The following is a 19,482-nucleotide window of genomic DNA, read 5'->3' as shown; positions in this document are numbered from 1 at the left end:
CATCTAGGCTTAGTTTCCTTATCTGTAAAATGGAGATTAAAAATACATGCCCTCCCTACTTCATAAGGTAGCTAGCTGTTGGTTCAAAGGAGAATGTGAAAAGCTTAAGTCCTGACTTTGTATGGGTGTTTTGTTTTAATATATTCTATTAAAGAATAACCACTTGGCTGGAGCTAATGAGATTGTCTATTTAGAGAAAATATTTTAGATATTAGATTTTAATGTACTTAAAATGTAGGAAATCACTTGCATGTGAGTGAATATATATTCTACTTCTAAAAGCACCTTTCCTGTTGAAAGATGACACTGCTTGATGGTATCATTATGTGAGGTGGTGGCTGAAAGTATCCTCTCCCCAGTTCTATAAGTTGATGGGTTGTACTTATAGTTAAAAATTCTGTTCATTTGGGTGACACTTGATACACAAATTCTTTGGTCTTACTATCACCTTTACTTCCCTTCTCATCCTGTACTCGTTTTTCATCAAAGTTAACAATTATCATTTAAGATTGATTTATGTTTAATGTAAAGAGGCTTTTCTAGCAGCATTTAATACATCACTCAAAGAACAAGTCTTAACTGAGAAGTACAGAATACCTCATTTTCACAGTAATTTTTTTTTAAGTCTCAGTGATGAAAACTGTAAGGCAGCTTCCTCAAAGGAAGTTAACACTGATGAATCCAGTGCAGCCGGTGTTTTCCATATAAGGTGATAAAATCTTTATCACATCCAGCTGGACTGTCCTGTATGTTAGTCTGAGTCTTTGGAACAGTTATTCCTTTTTATTAATTGTATGGTTGTTATGCAGCCATGGAAGGAAAAAGCTGAACATCAAAATCATCAACAATATACCTGAAAGACAAAATACAGTAAAATAAAAAAACAATCTTTAAGGAAGTTCATAATCACTAGGTAGGTATATTTTAAAATTACATACGATTATATACATAGATGTTTGGAAAGCTATGCTTAAAGAATTGGCTACATCAATTCTATGTGAAACATGTTAGATATTTAAATCTAATATTCTCAGATTTAAATCTAATATCAGATTTAAATCTATTATTCTCATTATTTTTTCTTCAACTGTGAATCCTTAAACACAGTATGCATTTGGTAAAACCAATAGGATCTAAACAATGAATTCAAAGGATAAACTAAGTCCAAAGATGTATAGTTTTAGTTCTGGCTCTGTTACTGACTTGCTGAGTGAGAAATCCTAGACTTGGGTCTTCATTTTCTCCTCTTTAAAATGGTAACACTCTCCCTTCCCTCCATGCCCCAGGGACATACCTAGAGAAGCAACTGAAAGCGCTCGGAGTTTTCACTTAGAATGCTCAAATAAAAACAATGTTAGGTTACTTTCTCCAGTCTCTCTTTTTTCATTAATCTCAACCATTAACAGTTTTCATTTTTATCTCAACCTTATTTAACTGACCATTAACTGCTTTTAGAGATGTGTCAAGCAAATAAAATATCTAAAACAAAATTTCAGTCGATGGTGGAAGTTTAAATCTGAAATATAATACAAAATTGTTGTTTATTTGTTTGTTTTTGAGACAGAGTTTTGCTCTTTCGCCCAGGCTGGAGTGAAGTGGTGTGATCTTGGCTTACTGCAACCTCTGCCCCCCAGGTTCAAGCAATTCTCCTGCCTCAGCCTCCTGAATAGATGGGATTACAGGCGCCCACCACCATGCTTGGCTAATTTTTTTATTTTTAGTAGAGACGGGGTTTCACCATGTTGGCCAGTCTGGCCTCGAACTCGTGATCCACCTGCCTTGGCCTCCCAAAGTGCTAGGATTATAGGCGTAAGTTGCTGCACCCGGCCCAAAATGTTTTGAAAATTCACATATTAGTAATCTTCATTTCTGAGAATTACAACAGAGAAATCTGGCATGTAGCTGTTGGTTAATTTTTCAATGTGAAATAGGGACTAAGGAGAGTGAACCAAGGGCTCAAGTCACTATCCTGAAAAGTAAATGTGCAGTGGTTAATTTTTCATCTTGATCTGAATGTATTCAGGCTTAAAGCCCTAGATCAGTTTAAATTCAGATTGAAAACAAGTTTTGTCACATGCACATTTGAAATTATGTCTCTTGTTTGCAACAACAAAAAACCTTAAGGTTTGGCAAGCACTTAGATACCTTAACATATTTGTGAGAGATTAGTCTGTTTGCAACCAAAGGCTTTAAATGAAAAAAAAAAAAAAATCAGAAACAACCTCTATGTTAACTGACCCACAAATTTTTTTGTCATTTTTTATAAAGTCAGAACTAGAAAATAAGACATTACATTTAAAACTTTTTCCAAAAATAGAATTGCAGTTTCATAGAAGCAAATAGAATTTTCTACTTTTCACTGTATGAAATGTATAAACTAGAGAATTCCACCTTGGATCATCAGGCATTAGTTACATTCTCATAAGGAGCGTGTAACCTAGATCGCTTACATGCTGAGTTCACAGTAAGGTTCATGCTCCTATGAGAATCTAATGCCACCACTGATCTGAAAGGAGACGGAGCTTTGTAAGCTTGACTGCCACTCACCTCCTGCTGTGCGGCCTGGTTACTAACAGGCCACGAACTGTACTGGTCTGCAGCCTGGGGTTTGGGGACCTCTGCCTTAGCCTACTGTTACAATTGTAGTTGGAGCATGCTAACAAATAAATCATGTTAATATATGTTAGTCTCCAGACATACTGGGGGAATTTTTTCATATAAAAACTACCTGTAGGCCTGCCCAATTAGTGACCTTGTTTGTTAACTTCTTAACTTCTTTACATTAGCGACCTTTTTAACTTTAAAATTTAAAAACGAATTTTTTGAGATGGAGTCTTGCTCTGTCGCCCAGGCTGGAGTGCAGTGGCGCGATCTCAGCTCACTGCAAGCTCCGCCTCCTAGGTTGGCACCATTCTCTTGCCTCAGCCTCCCAAGTGGCTAGGACTACAGGTGCCCACCACCACGACCAGCTAATTTTTTGTATTTTTAGTAGAGACGGGGTTTCACCATGTTAGCCAGGATGGTCTCGATCTCCTGACCTCATGATCCGCCCGCCTTGGCCTCCCAAAGTGCTGGGATTACAGGCGTGAGCCACTGCGCCTGGCCTAAAAATGGAGAAAATTTTTCTTTAAAGAAGTTATCAGAAAATACTAGCACTCTGTAGAACTGACCAAAAGTTATATCACTAGCATTTAAAACCAGTTTTTCTCTGATATTCTTCATGTTTAGGCCTATAGATATTATTGAGCATAACAATTTGATAGCATAACAATACTGGGCATAACAATATGATATGGAGCATAACAATAACATTAATGTGAGATAGAGGAATGGAAGGTAAACAGGAAGAGTAAAGTGTGATTGACTATTCAAACCTGTTATGGCACTTCCCTTCTGTGTTACCTTCTGTGTATGTGTGTGTGTGTTTTAAAGAAAATGACTAAAAAGAAACAATATGCTAACTGGATAAAAAGAAGAGTGAATTAATGGAGGGCCAAGCATCTTCATATTCACTTCCAGTTATGAGTTATAATCAGGCTTAAAACAGATGACTAAACAAAATCAAGAAATGCTGATAACTTTATATAAGTAATGCATAAGAAATGCATAATAATTTTTTGTATATTGTATAATTTTGTGTGTTATTTGACCCATCTTTATAAAGAGTTTATATATCTGATCTAAATAGAAATAACTGGAATGTAGCCTGAGCAACATAACGAGACCTCATCTCTACAAAATATACAAAAATTAGCCGGGTGTGGTGGCACATGCCTGTCATCCCAGCTACTCAGGAGGCTAAAGCAGGAGGATTGCTTGTGCCCAGGAGTTCAAGCACAGTGAGCTATGGCTATGATCATGCCACTGCCCTCAAGCCTGGGTGACAAAGAGAGACCCTGTCTCGAAAAAAAACAAAACAAAAACAATAAAAATAACAGGAATGTAACGTGGATAATTTTTAAACTATATTTAATACAGGTATTCATTGTTTCATGAGATGCTGTTCTGCAAAATGGTCAAATGAACTAAATGATACTTTATCTGGAGCTCACAAATGTGAAAAAACAAATTTCTTTAGCAAAAAAAAAAAAGATTATTTTTGAAGGGAAGTAAGCACTCTGCTTTTTTGGTGCTCAGATCTCAAGGTTTCTTAAAGTGATAGCATATCTGAAACTGACTACCTTTAACAGTTTTAAAGGATAGTACACAAAGTATTATTCCAGGCATGTTAGCTACCTTTTTCATTTTCTGTTTTGTGCCTGCTGTGGCTTTGGAAATTGACATGTTACAATGATATACACATATATTTTAAAATACCCTAATCTTTCAGACATATTAAATAAAAATATGCTTACCTAAAGAAGGAGCCAGCCAGTATACTATAAAAAACTGAGGGAATGCTTCGTCAAAACACATGAAATGTAGCGAAAGTGCCAAAGCTGGATTAAATACAGCTCCTGTTAGACTTCCTCCTGTAACAGATTTTAAGCAGAGTGATTCCAAATGATTTATCTTCCATTTTCTTGTAACTAGAAATAAATGGTTACTAAATGTGACTTTTATTTTAGGTATTCTTAGTCTGTGATCTTCCTTTGCAGAATAACCTGGCATATTTTAGACTATAATCATAGATTATAATATACCAGTTATTATAAAAAAAGACAGAGGACATTAAAGTTTGAACCTAGTGCTTTTCCTATAGACTATAAAATGGACACTGAAAGTTAATGTGCTCTATTATTATTCCTACAGTTTTATAAAATAGATTTGGCTACCCTGAACATTCATCAATTTAAATGAATGAATAATAATAAAAGTAAAATGAAAATACAGTTAAATAGATACAATGACCCAAGATCCTCTTGGGTACAAGCATAACTTTGTATTGAAAAGAAAAGGTAAAATGGATCAATAGACCAAAGCTTTATCATTGGTTCCATTTTTACTTGTCAACAGAGCCCTTAAGAAGGGACTGTGAGTAGTCATGAGAGATAAGCACAAATTATAACTGTTGGCTACTTTTTAGGATTTGTGTTCCAGCTCTGCACTCAGGGTATTTCTCTGACATGGGGCTAGGAGTCTATAGTCTGGCCACACAAGTACGGAACGGAAGAGGAGGCTGGATGCCTGTCCAGCAGTACTCCACAGAGCTGTGTCTTCGCTTTTCAAAGTCCAGCCTAAGAGCATGCCCCAGACAGTGACATTTTCAGCAGTTTTTCCAAGTGGAAGCTTAGGCACACAACTCTGCCTCTTTTACTCAGCCACAGAGATAGATCCTGAGATCTTCAGAAGTTTTATTATTGACATGCACCATTGTAGCCTGTTTTCATGGAAATTAAGTGGCCCTTTCATAAGATTTCACTACTGAGATTTCACACTTGAATAGGCCGAGAACAATGAAGCTGTGTTGAGATGAAGATATTGAGCAATGAACTAAGCTCACTCAATAGCTAAGAGTTTTTTCTAGCGTACCAGCCTCACAGCATGATTCATATTCATGACTCAGCAATTATAAATGATATCATAGACCTTTGGAATCATTCTTGAACAGTCAAATCCTGGAATGTTAAACTTGCAACTGCTAAGGGTGAACAGAATTGTCTGGTTGGCAGCTAGTCATTTCAGTTTGATTACACAAAAACTTATTGAGTTCCTGTGTACTAGATACCATGGGCAGAAAGATAAAGACTCACACAGACATTTACAATATAATGTAATATGACCTATGATAATATAAATGACCTGTGACTTTTAGGCATGTATTGATAAAAATGGACTGAATCATTACCCTCACTTAGTTTACTTCAGTATTCAAGGACATGGTATACTGAAGATTTTCCACTAGATCAAAGATGAACACCACCGATCAGTCTTATACCATCCTAAAACTCAAACGACTTCACTTCCTAATCTCATCCTCACACAGCAGTTCTGATCAGTGTGACTTAGTGGTAGCTGCTTCTCCCAGCAAGACGTTGTCTACTTTCCCTCTTAAAAATGAGCTGGCTTTGCAACTTGTGTTGATAGATAAAATGCAGCAGAGTAGGGCTATGGGAATTCTGAATGTAATAGGAGTGATGCTGTGTGAATTCTAGGTTCACATCTCAATAAACCCAGCAGCTTCCACTTTTTGCTCTTTTGGAAGAATGCCCTGACCATGTAAGTTTGCTGGTCTAGGCTGCTGGAGGATGAAAGGCCACATGGAAGAGAACTGAGGCATCTTAGATGACAGCTGACAACTGCCAGACATATGACTGAGGCTACCTTGGGCTTTCCAGCCTCACCACTGGTCAGTTGAATGCAGCTATATGAGAGATCTCAGAGGAACTGCCCATCTATAACCCACAGAATCATGAAAAATAAGTTATTCTCAGTTTTGGGGCCAGGCATGGTGGCTCATGCCTGTAATCCTAACACCTTGGAAGACTGAAGCGGGTGGATCACTTGAGCCCAGGAGTTTGTAATGAGCTCAGGCAACATAGCAAAACCCCGTTTCTATAAGAAATACAAAAATTAGCTGGTTGTGGTGCCACATGCCTGTGGTCCCAGCTACTTGGGAGGCTAAGGCAGGAGAATAACCTGAGCCTGCAGAGGTTGAGGCTGCAGTTGAGTCGGGATTGTGCCACCTCTCTCCAGCCTGGGTGACAGAGTGAGATCCTGTCTCAAAAAAAAAAAAAAAAAAAAAAAAGTTTTGAATGGTGTGTTACACAGCAATAGTTAACTGATACAGAAATCCATGTCAGGTGTGGGTTCTGTGTTAACAAAAGCTAAAAACATGGCATTGGCTTTAATGTCTTACTGGATAATTCTTTGTTGTGAGCTGTCCTATGCACCGTAGTATGTTTAGCAGCATCCCTGGCCTCTACTCAGATGGCAGTGGCTTATTCCCTCTCCCCACACTGTAACAACCAAAAATGTCCCCTGGGGGGAGAACTGTCCCTAAGTTGAGAATTACTGTCCTAGAGAAACACTGGTATTTGTGTATGAGAAGACATATACAAGATTTTTTTTTTTTGAGATGGAGTCTCGCTCTATCACCCAGGCTGGAGTGCAGTGGCGTGATCTTGGCTCACTGCAAGCTCCACCTCCTGGGTTCACGCCATTCTCCTGCCTCAGCCTCCCGAGTAGCTGGGACTACAGGCGCCCGCCACCACGCCCGGCTAATTTTTTGTATTTTTAGTACAGACAGGGTTTCAACATGTTAGTCAGGATGGTCTCGATCTCCTGGCCTCGTGATCCACCTGCCTCGGCCTCCCAAAGTGCTGGGATTACAGGTGTGAGCCACCGCACCCGGCCCTACAAGATTGTTTATTGCAGCAAAGAACTAGGAAAAACCTAAATGTCCATTCATAGGAAAATAGCCCTCAACAAATTTACTATTACTTTGGAGTATCATGCGGTGTTTTGAAATAATGAGATATTCATTATTTCAAATATGAATCTCCAATATATATCTCCAAACACTTCTCTGCATTCCACAACTACCCCAACTATTTGTTTAACTACTTGCCCCTTGAAGGACATCCAGATAGTTGTTTCTGGCTCTTGGCTATCAGGAGTAAAGCCTGCTGAGTAAGGTATGATACTTTTTAATGTTAACACAAGTATACACATATACAATAATATATATAATAATATATCATTCCTGGCTGGGCGCAGTGGCTCACACCTGTAATCCCAGCACTTTAGGAGGGCGAGGTGGGTGTATTGCCTGAGCTCAGGAATTCGCAACCAGCCTGGGCAACACGGTAAAACCCCATCTCTACTAAAATACAAAAAAAAAAAATAGCCGGGCATGGTGGCGTGCACCTGTAGTCCCAGCTACTCGGGAGGCTCAGGCAGGAGAACTACTTGTACCTAGGAGGCAGAGGTTGCAGTGAGCCAAGATCACGCCACTGTACTCCAGCCTGGGCAACAGAGCAAGTCTCAGTCTCAAAATAAATAAATAAATAAATAACAGTAATAATATATCATTCCTGTAGGGTTTTATCTATATGTATAATAAATGCACATGAAAAGGGTTTGGGCCTGGGTTTGATGGCTCGTGCCTGTAATCCCAGCACTTTGGGAGGCTGAGATGGGTGGATTGGTTGAGTCCAGGAGTTCAAGACTAGCCTGGGCAACATAGCAAAACCCCCGTCTCTACAAAAAATACAAAAATTGGCTGGGTATGGTGGCATGTACTTGTGGTCCCAGCTGCTCGGGAGGCTGAGGTGGGAGGATCTTGTGAGCCCGGGAGGCGGAGGTTTTGATTGCACCACTGCGCTCCAGCCTGGGTGACAGAGTGAAGCCCTGTCTCAAAAAAATAAAAATAAAAACACAGTTTGGGGCTGGGCATGGTGGCTCACGCCTATAATCCCAGCACTTTGGGAGGCCGAGGCTGGTGGATCATTTGAGATCAGGAGTTCAAGACCAGCCTGGGCAACATGGTGAAACCACTACTAAAAATACAAAAAGTAGCCAGGTGTGGGGCCTGTCATGGGGTGGGGGGCAGGGGGAGGGATAGCATTAGGAGAAATACCTAATGTAAATCATGAGTTAATGGGTGCAGCAAACCAACATGGCACATGTATAACCTGTGTAACAAACCTGCATGTTGTGCACATGTACCCTAGATCTTAAAGTATAATTTAAAAAAAAAAATTAATTAATTTAAAAAAAATTAGCCGGCAGTGGTGGCAGGTGCCTGTAATCCCAGCTACTGCGGGGGCAAAAAAAAAAAAGAAAAAAAAATTAGCCAGGTGTGGCCAGGCATGGTGGCTCACGCCTATAATCCCAGCACTTTGGGAGGCTGAGGCAGGCACATCACCTGAGGCTGGGAGTTCAAGACCAGCCTGACCAACATGGAGAAACCCTGTCTCTACTAAAAATACAAAATTAACCAGGCGTGGTGGCGCATGCCTGTAATCCCAGCTACTCGGGAGGCTGAGACAGGAGAATCACTTGAACCTGGGAGGCAGAGGTTGCAGTGAGCCTAGATCGTGCCATTGCACTCCAGGCTGGGCAACAAGAGTGAAACTCCATCTCAAAAAAAAAAAAAAAAAAAAAGCCAGGTGTGGTGGCAGACGCCTTTAATCCCAGCTACTCAGGAGGCTGAGGCAGGATAATCATTTGAACCTGCGAGACAGAGGTTGCAGTGAGCCGAGATTGCACCACTGCACTCCAGCCTGGGCGACAGAGCAAGACTCCATCTCAAAAAAAACCCCAAAAAACAACAACAAAAAAAACCATTTTGGAAGGTTGTAACACAAACATCAGAGACAAGGATTACCGTGGAAGGAAGAGTAGACAGGGAAGGAGAGGAAACAGGCATGGAGGTATGGAGGATGGCAGTCAAAAGGCACTTTAGTCTTTGAATTTTTTACATAGAGAACATATCATGTATTGTGTAATTAAAAATGAATTATTTTTTAAAGAATCATCAGGCACGGAACTATCAGAAGATGGCTTCAAAAAACAAATTACTATTTATCGACATTTGAAGGGGAGATGACAATCATGCATGTTGAAGAAGAGGTATAACCGGGAGATCCAGCTAGTCCACTGCCAAGAGTCAGAGGACAGCATGGATTTGGTGAAATTACCACGGCCAGAGGCTAAGTCTTGAATCTGGCAATTTTAGGCACTAAAGTTTCTCAATATTCCCAAAGGGAATAAAATTCTCTGTGACAGAAGAATACTAGTTAAAAATCACATAACACCCATGTAGAAGCTGGAAGGTCTATTTATTAATTTAGAGTGGAACCTAGCTTTCTAGTAACTGGAATATTTGTCTTCCCTCTCCAGAGAACCCATTTTAATGAGCACGTAAGCAAAGCAAAAGGAGTGTTATCATATCATGATGAGCTCTGATAAAATATCATTGTCAGGAGTTGAAAAATACCTCTCTAGGCTGGACGTGGTGGCTCACGCCTGTAATCCCAGCACTTTGGGAGGCCGAGGTGGGTGGATCACAAGGTCAGGAGTTCAAGACCAGCCTGGCCAAGATGGTGAAACCCCATCTCTACTAAAAGTACAAAAATTACAGCGCGCCTGTAATCCCAGCTACTCGGGAGGCTGAGGCAGGAGAATCGCTTGAACCTGGGGGGCGGAGGTTGCAGTGAGCCGAGATTGCGCCACTGCACTCCAGCCTGGGTGACAGAGCAAGTCTCCATCTCAAAAGAAAAAAAAAAAAGAAAATACCTCTCTAATGACAAGCCTGCTTGTTTTCCCCAAATTCAATCTCTACTCCCGGACATTACTGGGCAAATAATTTCAAAGTTTGCATCTCCAAACTCCACTTTTCATTTCTGGTTTGTATTCTGTTGATATGCTAATGTTACTAACTAAGCTAGCTAGCTAGCTGTTTTGTTTTCTTTTTTTGAGAGATTCTCACTCTGTCACCCAGGCTGCAGTGCAGTGGTGCAATCTCAGCTCACTGCAACCTCCACCTCCCGGGTTCAAGCAATTCTCATGCCTCAGCTTCCTGAGTAGCTGAGATTACAGGTGCGAGCCACCATGCCCAGCTAATTTTTGTATTTTAAGTAGAGACTGGGTTTCGCCATTTTGGCCAGGCTGGTCTTGAACTCCTGGCCTCAAGCGATCCGCCCACCTCGGCCTCCCAAAGTGCCGGGATTACAGACATGAGCCACTGCGCCTGGCCTGTTTTCAAATTAGTTGTTATTCTTACAGACCTGGAAGAATGACATTAGACTGTTCTCAGATGTTGCGGGGAACACCTAGGGATTTGTACCAAAATCTTTACTTATTTGCAATGGACAAATTTCGTTATAAAAGTTACAACTTACATTTTCCTGAATTTATCCCAAAAGGAGTTGTGAGCAATAAAACTGATCAAATTATATGCAAAAATGATCAAATTATACTGGAAGCCTGTTGGAAATATAGAGGGAAATAATAATAATAATAATAATTTCCCAAGCACTTCGTGTATGGCAGGTACTATGCTACAAACTTGAATTATTATTCCTCATACTAGTCTTATGAAATAGTATTCTTCATTTTAGAGATGAGGAAAGTGAGGCCCAAATAAGTACTCAGCCTAAGGGCACAGTCTTTTTTTTTTTTTTGTAATCGAAACAAGATCTCACTCTTTCACCCAGGCTTGAATGCAGTGATGGAATCATGGCCCAATACAGCCTCAAACTTCAGGGCTCAAGCAATCTTACTGTCTCAGCCTCTTAAGTAGCTAAGACTACAGGCATGCACCACCATACCTGGCTAATTTTAAAATTTTTTTGTAGAGACAGGGTCTTGCTATGTTGCCCAGACTGGTCTCAAACTGCTGGCCTCATGCAGTACTCCTGTCTTGACCTGCCGGTCCTGGGATTACAGATATGAGCCACCATACCTGGCCTTAACCATTATATATATAGTTATTTATTTTTTATTTTTTAATTGAGACATAGTCTCGCTCTGTTGCCCAGGCTGGAGTGCACTGGTGTGATATCAGCTCGCTGCAACCTCCGCCTCCCAGGTTCAAGCAATTCTACTGCCTCAGCCTCCCAAGTAGCTGGGATTACAGGCGCCCACCACCATGCCAGGCTCATTTTTGTATTTTTAGGAGAGACGGGGCTTTACCATGTTGGCGTTGAATTGGTTAAAGAATAGTAGAGTAATGAGGTTGATGAATAGGCTGTGGGTGGTCATGTTGATTCAGATTATGAATCAACAGGCTGGTCTTGAACTCCTGAACTCAGGTGATCCGCCCGCCTCCATCTCCCAAAGTGCTGGGATTATAGGCATGAACCACTACACCCGGCCTTAACCACTATATTATACTGGCATAACAAAATAAATTTTGGACCTTTGAAGGTGTTTTTCATTTGTAAATTGATAATAGCTCCTATTTAAAAAGAACATATGTTCCCTTCTCTCTTTTTTTTTTCTTTTGACACTGAGTCTTGCTCTGTTGCTCAGGCTGAAGTGCAGTGACATGATCTTGGCTCACAGCAACCTCCGCCTCCAGGGCTCAGGGGATCCTCCCACCTCCACCTCCCGGGTTCAAGCGATTCTCCTGCCTCAGCCTCCCAAGTAGCTGGGATTACAGGTGCACACACCACGCCCAGCTAATTTTGTATTTTTAGTAGAGACAGGGCTTCTCCATGTTGGTCAGGCTGGTCTCGAACTCCCGACCTCAGGTGATCCGCCTGCCTCTGCCTCCCAAAGTGCTGGGATTATAGGCGTGAGCCATCCTGCTCGGCCATATTATTTCTTCCTGTACAGTTTTTAGAGTAAACAGAATATTTGCTAGTTCATTCACTTATTCTAAAAATACTGTTTACTTTGTACCAGGTCCTATGCTAAGATCTTGATATATGTTATGACAAATAAAACAAATGTGGTCTACAGACTCAAAGCTTATCTGGTAGAGGAAAACAGGCATTGTGTTAGAAAACAATATAATTTAAAATTCTATGAAAGAAATGAGCAGTATGCGGTAATAAAGACAACTGACATGTGTAAAATAACAGATGTTTTTCTTTTTTTGAGATGGAGTTTTGCTCTTGTTGCCCAGGCTGGAGTGCAATGGCGCGACCTCAGCTCACTGCAACCTCCGCCTCCCAGGTTCAAGCGATTCTCCTGTCTCTGCCTCCTGAGTAGCTGGGATTACAGGCATGCGCAAGCATGCCCAGCTAATTTTGTATTTTTAGTAGAGGTGGGGTTTCTCCATGTTGGTCAGGCTGGTCTCAAACTCCTGACCTCAGGTGATGCACCCACTTTAGCCTCCCAAAGTGCTGGGATTACAGGCGTGAGCCACCATACCCGGCCCAGGTGTTTTTCAATATCTAATTATGCATAAAAAATGAATGCAGCTCTCTCTCAAACTGTTCATTGAACTAAATTCTTCCAGAACCCAAAGTAAGGAAGATTTGCTTGAAATCTGATTAACAGTTTATAGCTCTAATATGTTAATAAATCACACAGCTTTTTTTTTTTTTACACTATTAGGAGAGCCAGTTGATACACGATAAATGGTAATGACATAACTGGGGCTCCATGTGCCCATCAAAATTCCGGGTGCTAAATCAATAAATACACAGACACTTGGTCACTGGCTATCCTAGGAGCCTGTGGCTATGTTGCTGGACGCTTATGTTCTGTAATCCTAAAATACATAAGTTATTTTGATGTACACTGTATTGGTGACTTCTCAGTGCCCTCAAAATGCAAGTGATTAAATAAATCTCCCAATATGCACCTTTGTCAAATCTGTACTTGTAGTATCTTAGAAGCTTAAAAAAGATATATCATAATAACTTGTAATGATGCCTGACTTAGCCAACTGTCCCAAGACAGTCCTATTTGTTAACAGCTCTGTTCCAAAGTTATGACTTACAGCCATAGAAAAAAAAGGGAGAGATGGGACTTAGTGCAGCATTTCCCAAAGTATGTTCTCTTCTGCTACACACTCCTAGACAAACTAGACAAACTTAGATCTCGTAAGTTTGAAAAACTGTGCTCCAAATCCTCCTCTTGGAGTTTCACAATACTTAGAAGCATAGTAAAGGCTCTATGAAGTCTTAAAATTAGAAAACCTGTTTAATCCAGTGTCTGCCAAATTCATTTGGCAACAACATCATTTTGTAAATTAAAAATTGTATAAATTGTGGTGAAATATATATATTCCATAAAGTATGACATTTTAGCCATTTTTAAGTGTATGTCATTGGTGTTACATTCATCATGCTGTTTCACCAGCAGCACCATTTCCAAAGGTTTTCATAACATAAACAGAAACTTTGTACCCATTAAACAATAAGTCCCCATTCCTCCCTCCTCCCCACAGTCCGTGGTTAACACTATTCTTTATGAAGTTGCCTATTCTAGATATTTTGTATATGTAGAGCCATACAGTATTTGTCTTTTTGTGACTGGCTTATTTTGCTTAGCATATTGTTTTTGAGGTTCATTCATGTTGTAGTATACATCATAACTTCATTCCTTTTTATGGCTGAATATATTCAATTGTGTACAGTTTTGTTAACTTTTGAGGAGCACACTGTGGAAATGCTGATAATGAATCTGTTATGAGCTTTAGTGCCAGTTGGAACCATGGTTCTAACACAGTCTAGTTATGTAAGCTTAGGTAAGTCATTTCACTTTTCTGGGCCTCACTTACTTTACTTAAAATGGGAAGAATGTATTCATCGATGGGTTGTTGTTGTTGTTTTTTTTTTTTTTTGAGACGGAGTCTCGCTCTCCCGGTCTGTCTCCCAGGCTGGAGTGCAATGACTCGATCTCGGCTCACTGCAAGCTCCGCCTCCCAGGTTCGTGCCATTCTCCTGCCTCAGCCTCCTGAGTAGCTGGGACTACAGGCGCCCGCCACCACGCCCGGCTAATTTTTTTGTATTTTTTAGTAGAAATGGGGTTTCACCGTGTTAGCCAGGATGATCTCGATCCCCTGACCTCGTGATCCACCCGCCTCGGCCTCTCAAAGTGCTGGGATTACAGGTGTGAGCCACCGCGCCCGGCCGATGGGTTGTTGTAAGAATTAATTAAGATAACTCTCATAAATTTCCTTGCAAAATGCTTGGCCTATAACAGCTGACAATTGAATATTCTTATCTCCCTTATATTGGCAGAAAACAAACAAAGGGAAGATCATACTGCATTATAAATTTCTGTAACTAGTAGTAATCAACAATTGTCTATTTTGTTCTACCCATGCAAACAGACTCTAGCACTGTCCAATCCTGTACCCACTAGCTACAGCACAGTTTGACAACTGACCACTTGAAATGTGGCTACTTTGAATCTAATTTCAATTAATTTAAGCGTAAACAGCCACATGCAGCTAGTGGCTACTGAATTGCACAGTGCAGGTCTAGACTCCTAAAGCAGTGCTTCTTTACCTTGGTTTCATAATGGGATCACCTGTGAAGCTTTACAATACACTGCTGCCTAGGCCCCTTGCCAGAGCAATTGGATTTTAATCTGTGGGCCCAGAACAAGGATGCTTAAAGAGCTCCCCAGGTGATTTTAATACAGAGAGAACCACTGCTCTAGTGATCCCTTTATACTCTCCCTCTCCCCCATCAATTAGTACCCTCATTTCAAGAAAAAAAGGGCAGTGTTTTTGATCTGTTAAGTTGATATTTTATAGATTACTTCTAATAACTTTCCTTATATCTATGACTGGATCTATAACTCCAAGTATTATCTGTGTCTCTTCTCTCAAATTTTTTGTCACTGATAAAATAGGGAATGGCTAATATATACAGTATTATCTATGGAATCATAAATATGTATTAAAAGTAGACAGAATATCAACTTCAGGCTAATCAAGAGAGGGAAGAGGAACATAGGTATTGAAAAATCCAACTGTAGTTAATGTTCTATTGATGTTAAAATTCTTTTTTAAGTTTTTACTGCTTTTAATTGTAGAAATAAAGAGCTAAACCATGGCATAGCTCTTTTTGCAGTGACAATTCTGTTCATTTACAGGGGATGTTTCTGCTTTAGCTAAAATCTAAAACTTCAATAAATAAGCAACTACTCACCAATCCCTCAAATATGCCTGACCTGTCACTCTTTTTCTCTTTTTCTTTTGAGACAGACAGGGTCTCTATAACCCAGGGTGGAATGCAGTGGCACTATCACAGCTCACCACAGCCTCAACCTCCTGGACTTAGGTGATCCTCCCACCTTAGCCTCCCAAGTAGTTGGGACTACAAGTGTGCACCAGCACGCCCGGCTAATTTTTGTATTTTTTGTAGAGATGGGATTTCTCTATGTTGCCCAGGCTAGTCTCGAACTCCTGGGCTCAAGTGATCCACCCGCCTTGGCCTCCCAAAGTGTTGGGATGACAGGTGTGAGCCACCGTGCCCAGCCCCCTTCACTCTCCTATACCACTTATTTCCATTTATGTCTACTTAAAAAGTGGTACTAGACCTAAAGAAGAGGAAATTGATTGGGAAGGCTTGCTTGCTTTCTTTTTTTGAGACAGAGTCTCACTGTTGTCGCCCAGGCTGGAGTACAATGGCGCGATCTCGGCTTACTGTAACCTCCGCCTCCCGGGTTCCAGCAATTCTCCCGCCTCAGATTCCCGAGTAGCTGAGATTACAGGTGCCCACCACCACGCCGGCTATATTTTTTTTTGTATTTTTAGTAGAGCTGGGGTTTCACCATGTTGGCGAGGCTGGTCTCAAACACCTGACCTCAGGTGATCCACCCACCTCGGTCTCCCAAAGTGCTGGGATTACAGGCGTGAGCCACCGCGCCCGGCTGAAGTCTTTCATTTTTACCCTAGAAGGTCAAGTACATGTTTAGGAGTCCTTATCTTGAAGTTTGCTTCTAGTCATGGTTTCACTTTTAATGGGCAGAAGATAACTATTACCACAAATTTCCTTTGTTGTTATTTCTGCCTCCACAGTCTTTTATAATTTAGATGTAGTCCCAATAAAGATATTCTGTTGTAATCATTTAAAATGACACATTTCATCATTAAATACTTGTGTTTTGGATTTCCTCCTCCCACTTAGGACTAGATTGCCCACTGCATCTGAGATCTGTCAAAGTAAACAAATGGTTTAAAAGAAATCAACAGATTTCTCAAGAGTTATATTTTAAAAAGCATCTTTAATTTGAAGCAAGTTATCATTTAAACACATTTTTCTTAATAGGTCACTTAAAAGTTCATGTATAACTCAAAATGAATTATTAAGGAAATAAGAAATGACTTTAAGTCATTTATAGGACTAAAATGGAACTACAAAATTTCTACCCTCCGCTCTTATAATAACCAATCATGTGCCTTGTGCTTTAAATCGAAAGGAACTTTGTAAAGCCAGGATAATTTTTCAGTAAGAGTATCCAAAACGATCTATACCACCTTGGCATGAAGAAAGAGGCAGTTAATAAGTTATCTTTCCTTTCTACCATTAAAACAATCCCTTTGTAGGATATCTGAACCCTTGGCAACATCTCACAATATCTCAGTTTCAGCACAGAGGTGTTCTCTGGGTGTTCAAAGAAGCACTGCATGAAGGCTCTATGTGTCGGCCCTACTGGTTAAGAACGGGCTGCAAAATGGTTAGAATAACGGGGATACCAGCTTTTACATCATAGCGGGACAGAGGGTTTCAAATGTATTTTAGTAAAGAACTTACAGCCTCATGTCATAGAGGCTCTGGAAGTGCCAAGTATTTGGTGAGAATGACAAACCTGCATAGACCAAAAAGGTGATGAGTGCAGCCAGCAGGTGGATACGAAGCTTGGTTCGGACTTCCTGGAAGTGCAGCAGAGCGCTGTGGAAGAGAAAGGAGCAGACGGCCTCTGTGATGACCGCTTTGAGCAAGTCGACTTGGATGGGATTCTTGCAAGCGAAGCTCCTCTCGCTGACGTGATACTGGGTGAGACCCAAGCTCCACAAGGCGCTTGTGCAGTACCTGCTGCACAGGGCACTAACCAGCTGAGCCAATAGCCTCACCGCACCCGTCTCGGGGGACATGCCCCCCAGCATCATCTGCATCATCACGCCGCACGGGTTGCTGGACGTGCCCACCAGAGTCAGGCCATGCACAAGCGAGAAGAAGTAGACGAACGTCAGCGTCCAGGTGGGGTGCGCGGGGTGCTGTTCGCTCAGCAGTTGCAGCTCGTGGGTGCAGCAGCAGAGCTGGAAGGTGGCTAGAAACTCCAGGACGAAGGCGTGGGCCACCGGTCTGTGCAGCTGCTGCCGGGCGACCACGCGGGCCAGCCCCATGAGCAGCACCACCGACAGCATCAGTCCCAGCGAGGTGCAGGTGTCCTGCAGCTCGGGCCGGAGCCCCAGCAGCGGCGACATGGCTCCGTCGCCGCCTGAGCGGGTTGCGGGCTCCGGCTCTGGGTAGGAGGCGGTCTCCAGGCCCGAGTCCGAAGTCCGCAGCCCCTCCCCTCCTCACGCCCCTCGGGGCGGGACGAGCGGGAGGCTCCCGGGCGGGACGAGCGGGAGGCTCCCGAGCGACACACTTAGGTAGTCCTCCCCTCCTCCCCCGGCTCGGCGCTGGGGTGTTGGAAAAAGAGCCGGGGAGGCGGGGAGGCGGGGAGGCGCGGGGCGGCGCAGGGAGGTGCGGGGCGGCGACGGGAGGTCGGCTAGGGCGCCGGCCGAGGGGCCAACGGTTAGCCGAGCCGCCGCGCACTCGCCATCCGCCGCCTTCCTTAGGGCCTTGTAGGCCGGCGCGGTGGCGGAGGGCCGGGCGCGGCTTGGTCGACGCAGCGCTCTTGGTGCCCACTGCGCACGCGTGCTGCGGCCCTTGCGCCCCTGCCGGCGGCGGCATCCGGACCCTGGGCGGAGAGGAGCGGCACGGCGGGGCTCCGACGGTTGCTTTGAAGCAAGGACCTTGGAGTTTTTCTTTCCCCGCTGCACACTGTAAAACCGTGGGGCTGGAAAGACCGCTAAAGGCCATCTCACATAGCCACCTCGTTTTTATCAATGGAGCGACTGAAATTGAGAGGGGAGACGCGGCGCAGGGGGCGGGTGAGTTAGTGGGCGTAGACCGGTGCGCAGGGCCTCCTGGAGCCTTGGTTTTCTTCACCTGCCAAAAAACATTTCTAAAAATGGTGGTAATATATGCCAGATAAAATTCGCCACTTTAATCAATTTAAGTGTATATTTCAGTGGCATCGATTACCTTCACAGTGTTGTTAAACGGTCACCTCTTTTTTCCAGAACTTGAGCGGTGATTCTTCAAAGTGTAGCCTAGTTTTAGCATGTGACTGTCTGTCACCTTTGGCATGAACGCTTTACGTATAATATGAAACAGTTGTGTCTTACCGTTACATGCACTCTTCCTACGTGAAGAGGAAACAACAGGTAACTGGAGAGATCTGTTTCCAAGAACTGGGGGTCCTGGCGCACCTCCTCCATCTGCTTTGAAAGCAGGAATACGGCTGCGTGAGGTGGCCCGCGCCTGTGGTCCCAGCACAGAGAGGCAGAGGCGGGAAGACCGCTTGACCCCGGGAGTTCCAGGCTGCAGTGAGCTGAGATCGTGCCACTGCACCCCTGCCTGGGCCACAGAGTGAGACGCTGTTTTTAGAAACAAAAACAACAACAAAAACTGGGCGCGGCTGGGCCCGGTGGCTCACGCCTGTAATCCCAGCACTTTGGGAGGCCGAGGCGGGCGGATCACCTGAGGTCGGGAGTTCGAGACTAGCCTGACCAACATGAGAAACCCCGTCTCTACTAAAAATACAAAATTAGCCGGGCATGGTGGCGCATGCCTGTCATCCCAGCTACTCGGGAGGATGAGGCAGGAGAATCGCTTGAACCCGGGAGGCAGAGGTTGCGGTGAGCCTAGATCGCGCCATTGCACTCCAGTCTGGGCAACAAGAGCGAAACTCTGTCTCAACAACAACAACAACAACAAAAAACCAGTCAAACAAAAAACAAAACATGAAAGCCACTTAGTACAGTTCCCAATACGTAGAAAATATTCACTAAGTGGTAGCTTACAGTGGAAACAGCAGGTTTCAGCAGCCAGAGTGCACGGCTCTTGCCACTGC

The 19,482-nt window shown here is 42.7% G+C and overlaps 1 protein-coding gene across 1 annotated transcript; it reads right to left on the bottom strand.

Annotated features, from left to right (window-relative positions):
- Positions 1–502: 502 nt before the first annotated feature.
- AQP11 (aquaporin 11) lies at positions 503–18,226 on the bottom strand. Its single transcript, XM_054437837.2, has 3 exons — positions 17,167–18,226; positions 4,356–4,472; positions 503–853 (listed from the first exon to the last, which is right to left on the bottom strand). Exons 1-3 carry the CDS (start codon positions 17,783–17,785, stop codon positions 774–776), a joined length of 816 nt encoding a protein of 271 aa, XP_054293812.2. The 5' UTR covers positions 17,786–18,226; the 3' UTR covers positions 503–773.
- Positions 18,227–19,482: the final 1,256 nt, after the last annotated feature.

This window comes from Pongo pygmaeus, chromosome 9, assembly GCF_028885625.2.
Source record: "Pongo pygmaeus isolate AG05252 chromosome 9, NHGRI_mPonPyg2-v2.0_pri, whole genome shotgun sequence".
NCBI lineage: Eukaryota > Metazoa > Chordata > Mammalia > Primates > Hominidae > Pongo > Pongo pygmaeus.
This window is presented reverse-complemented; position numbering and strand designations above follow the sequence as displayed.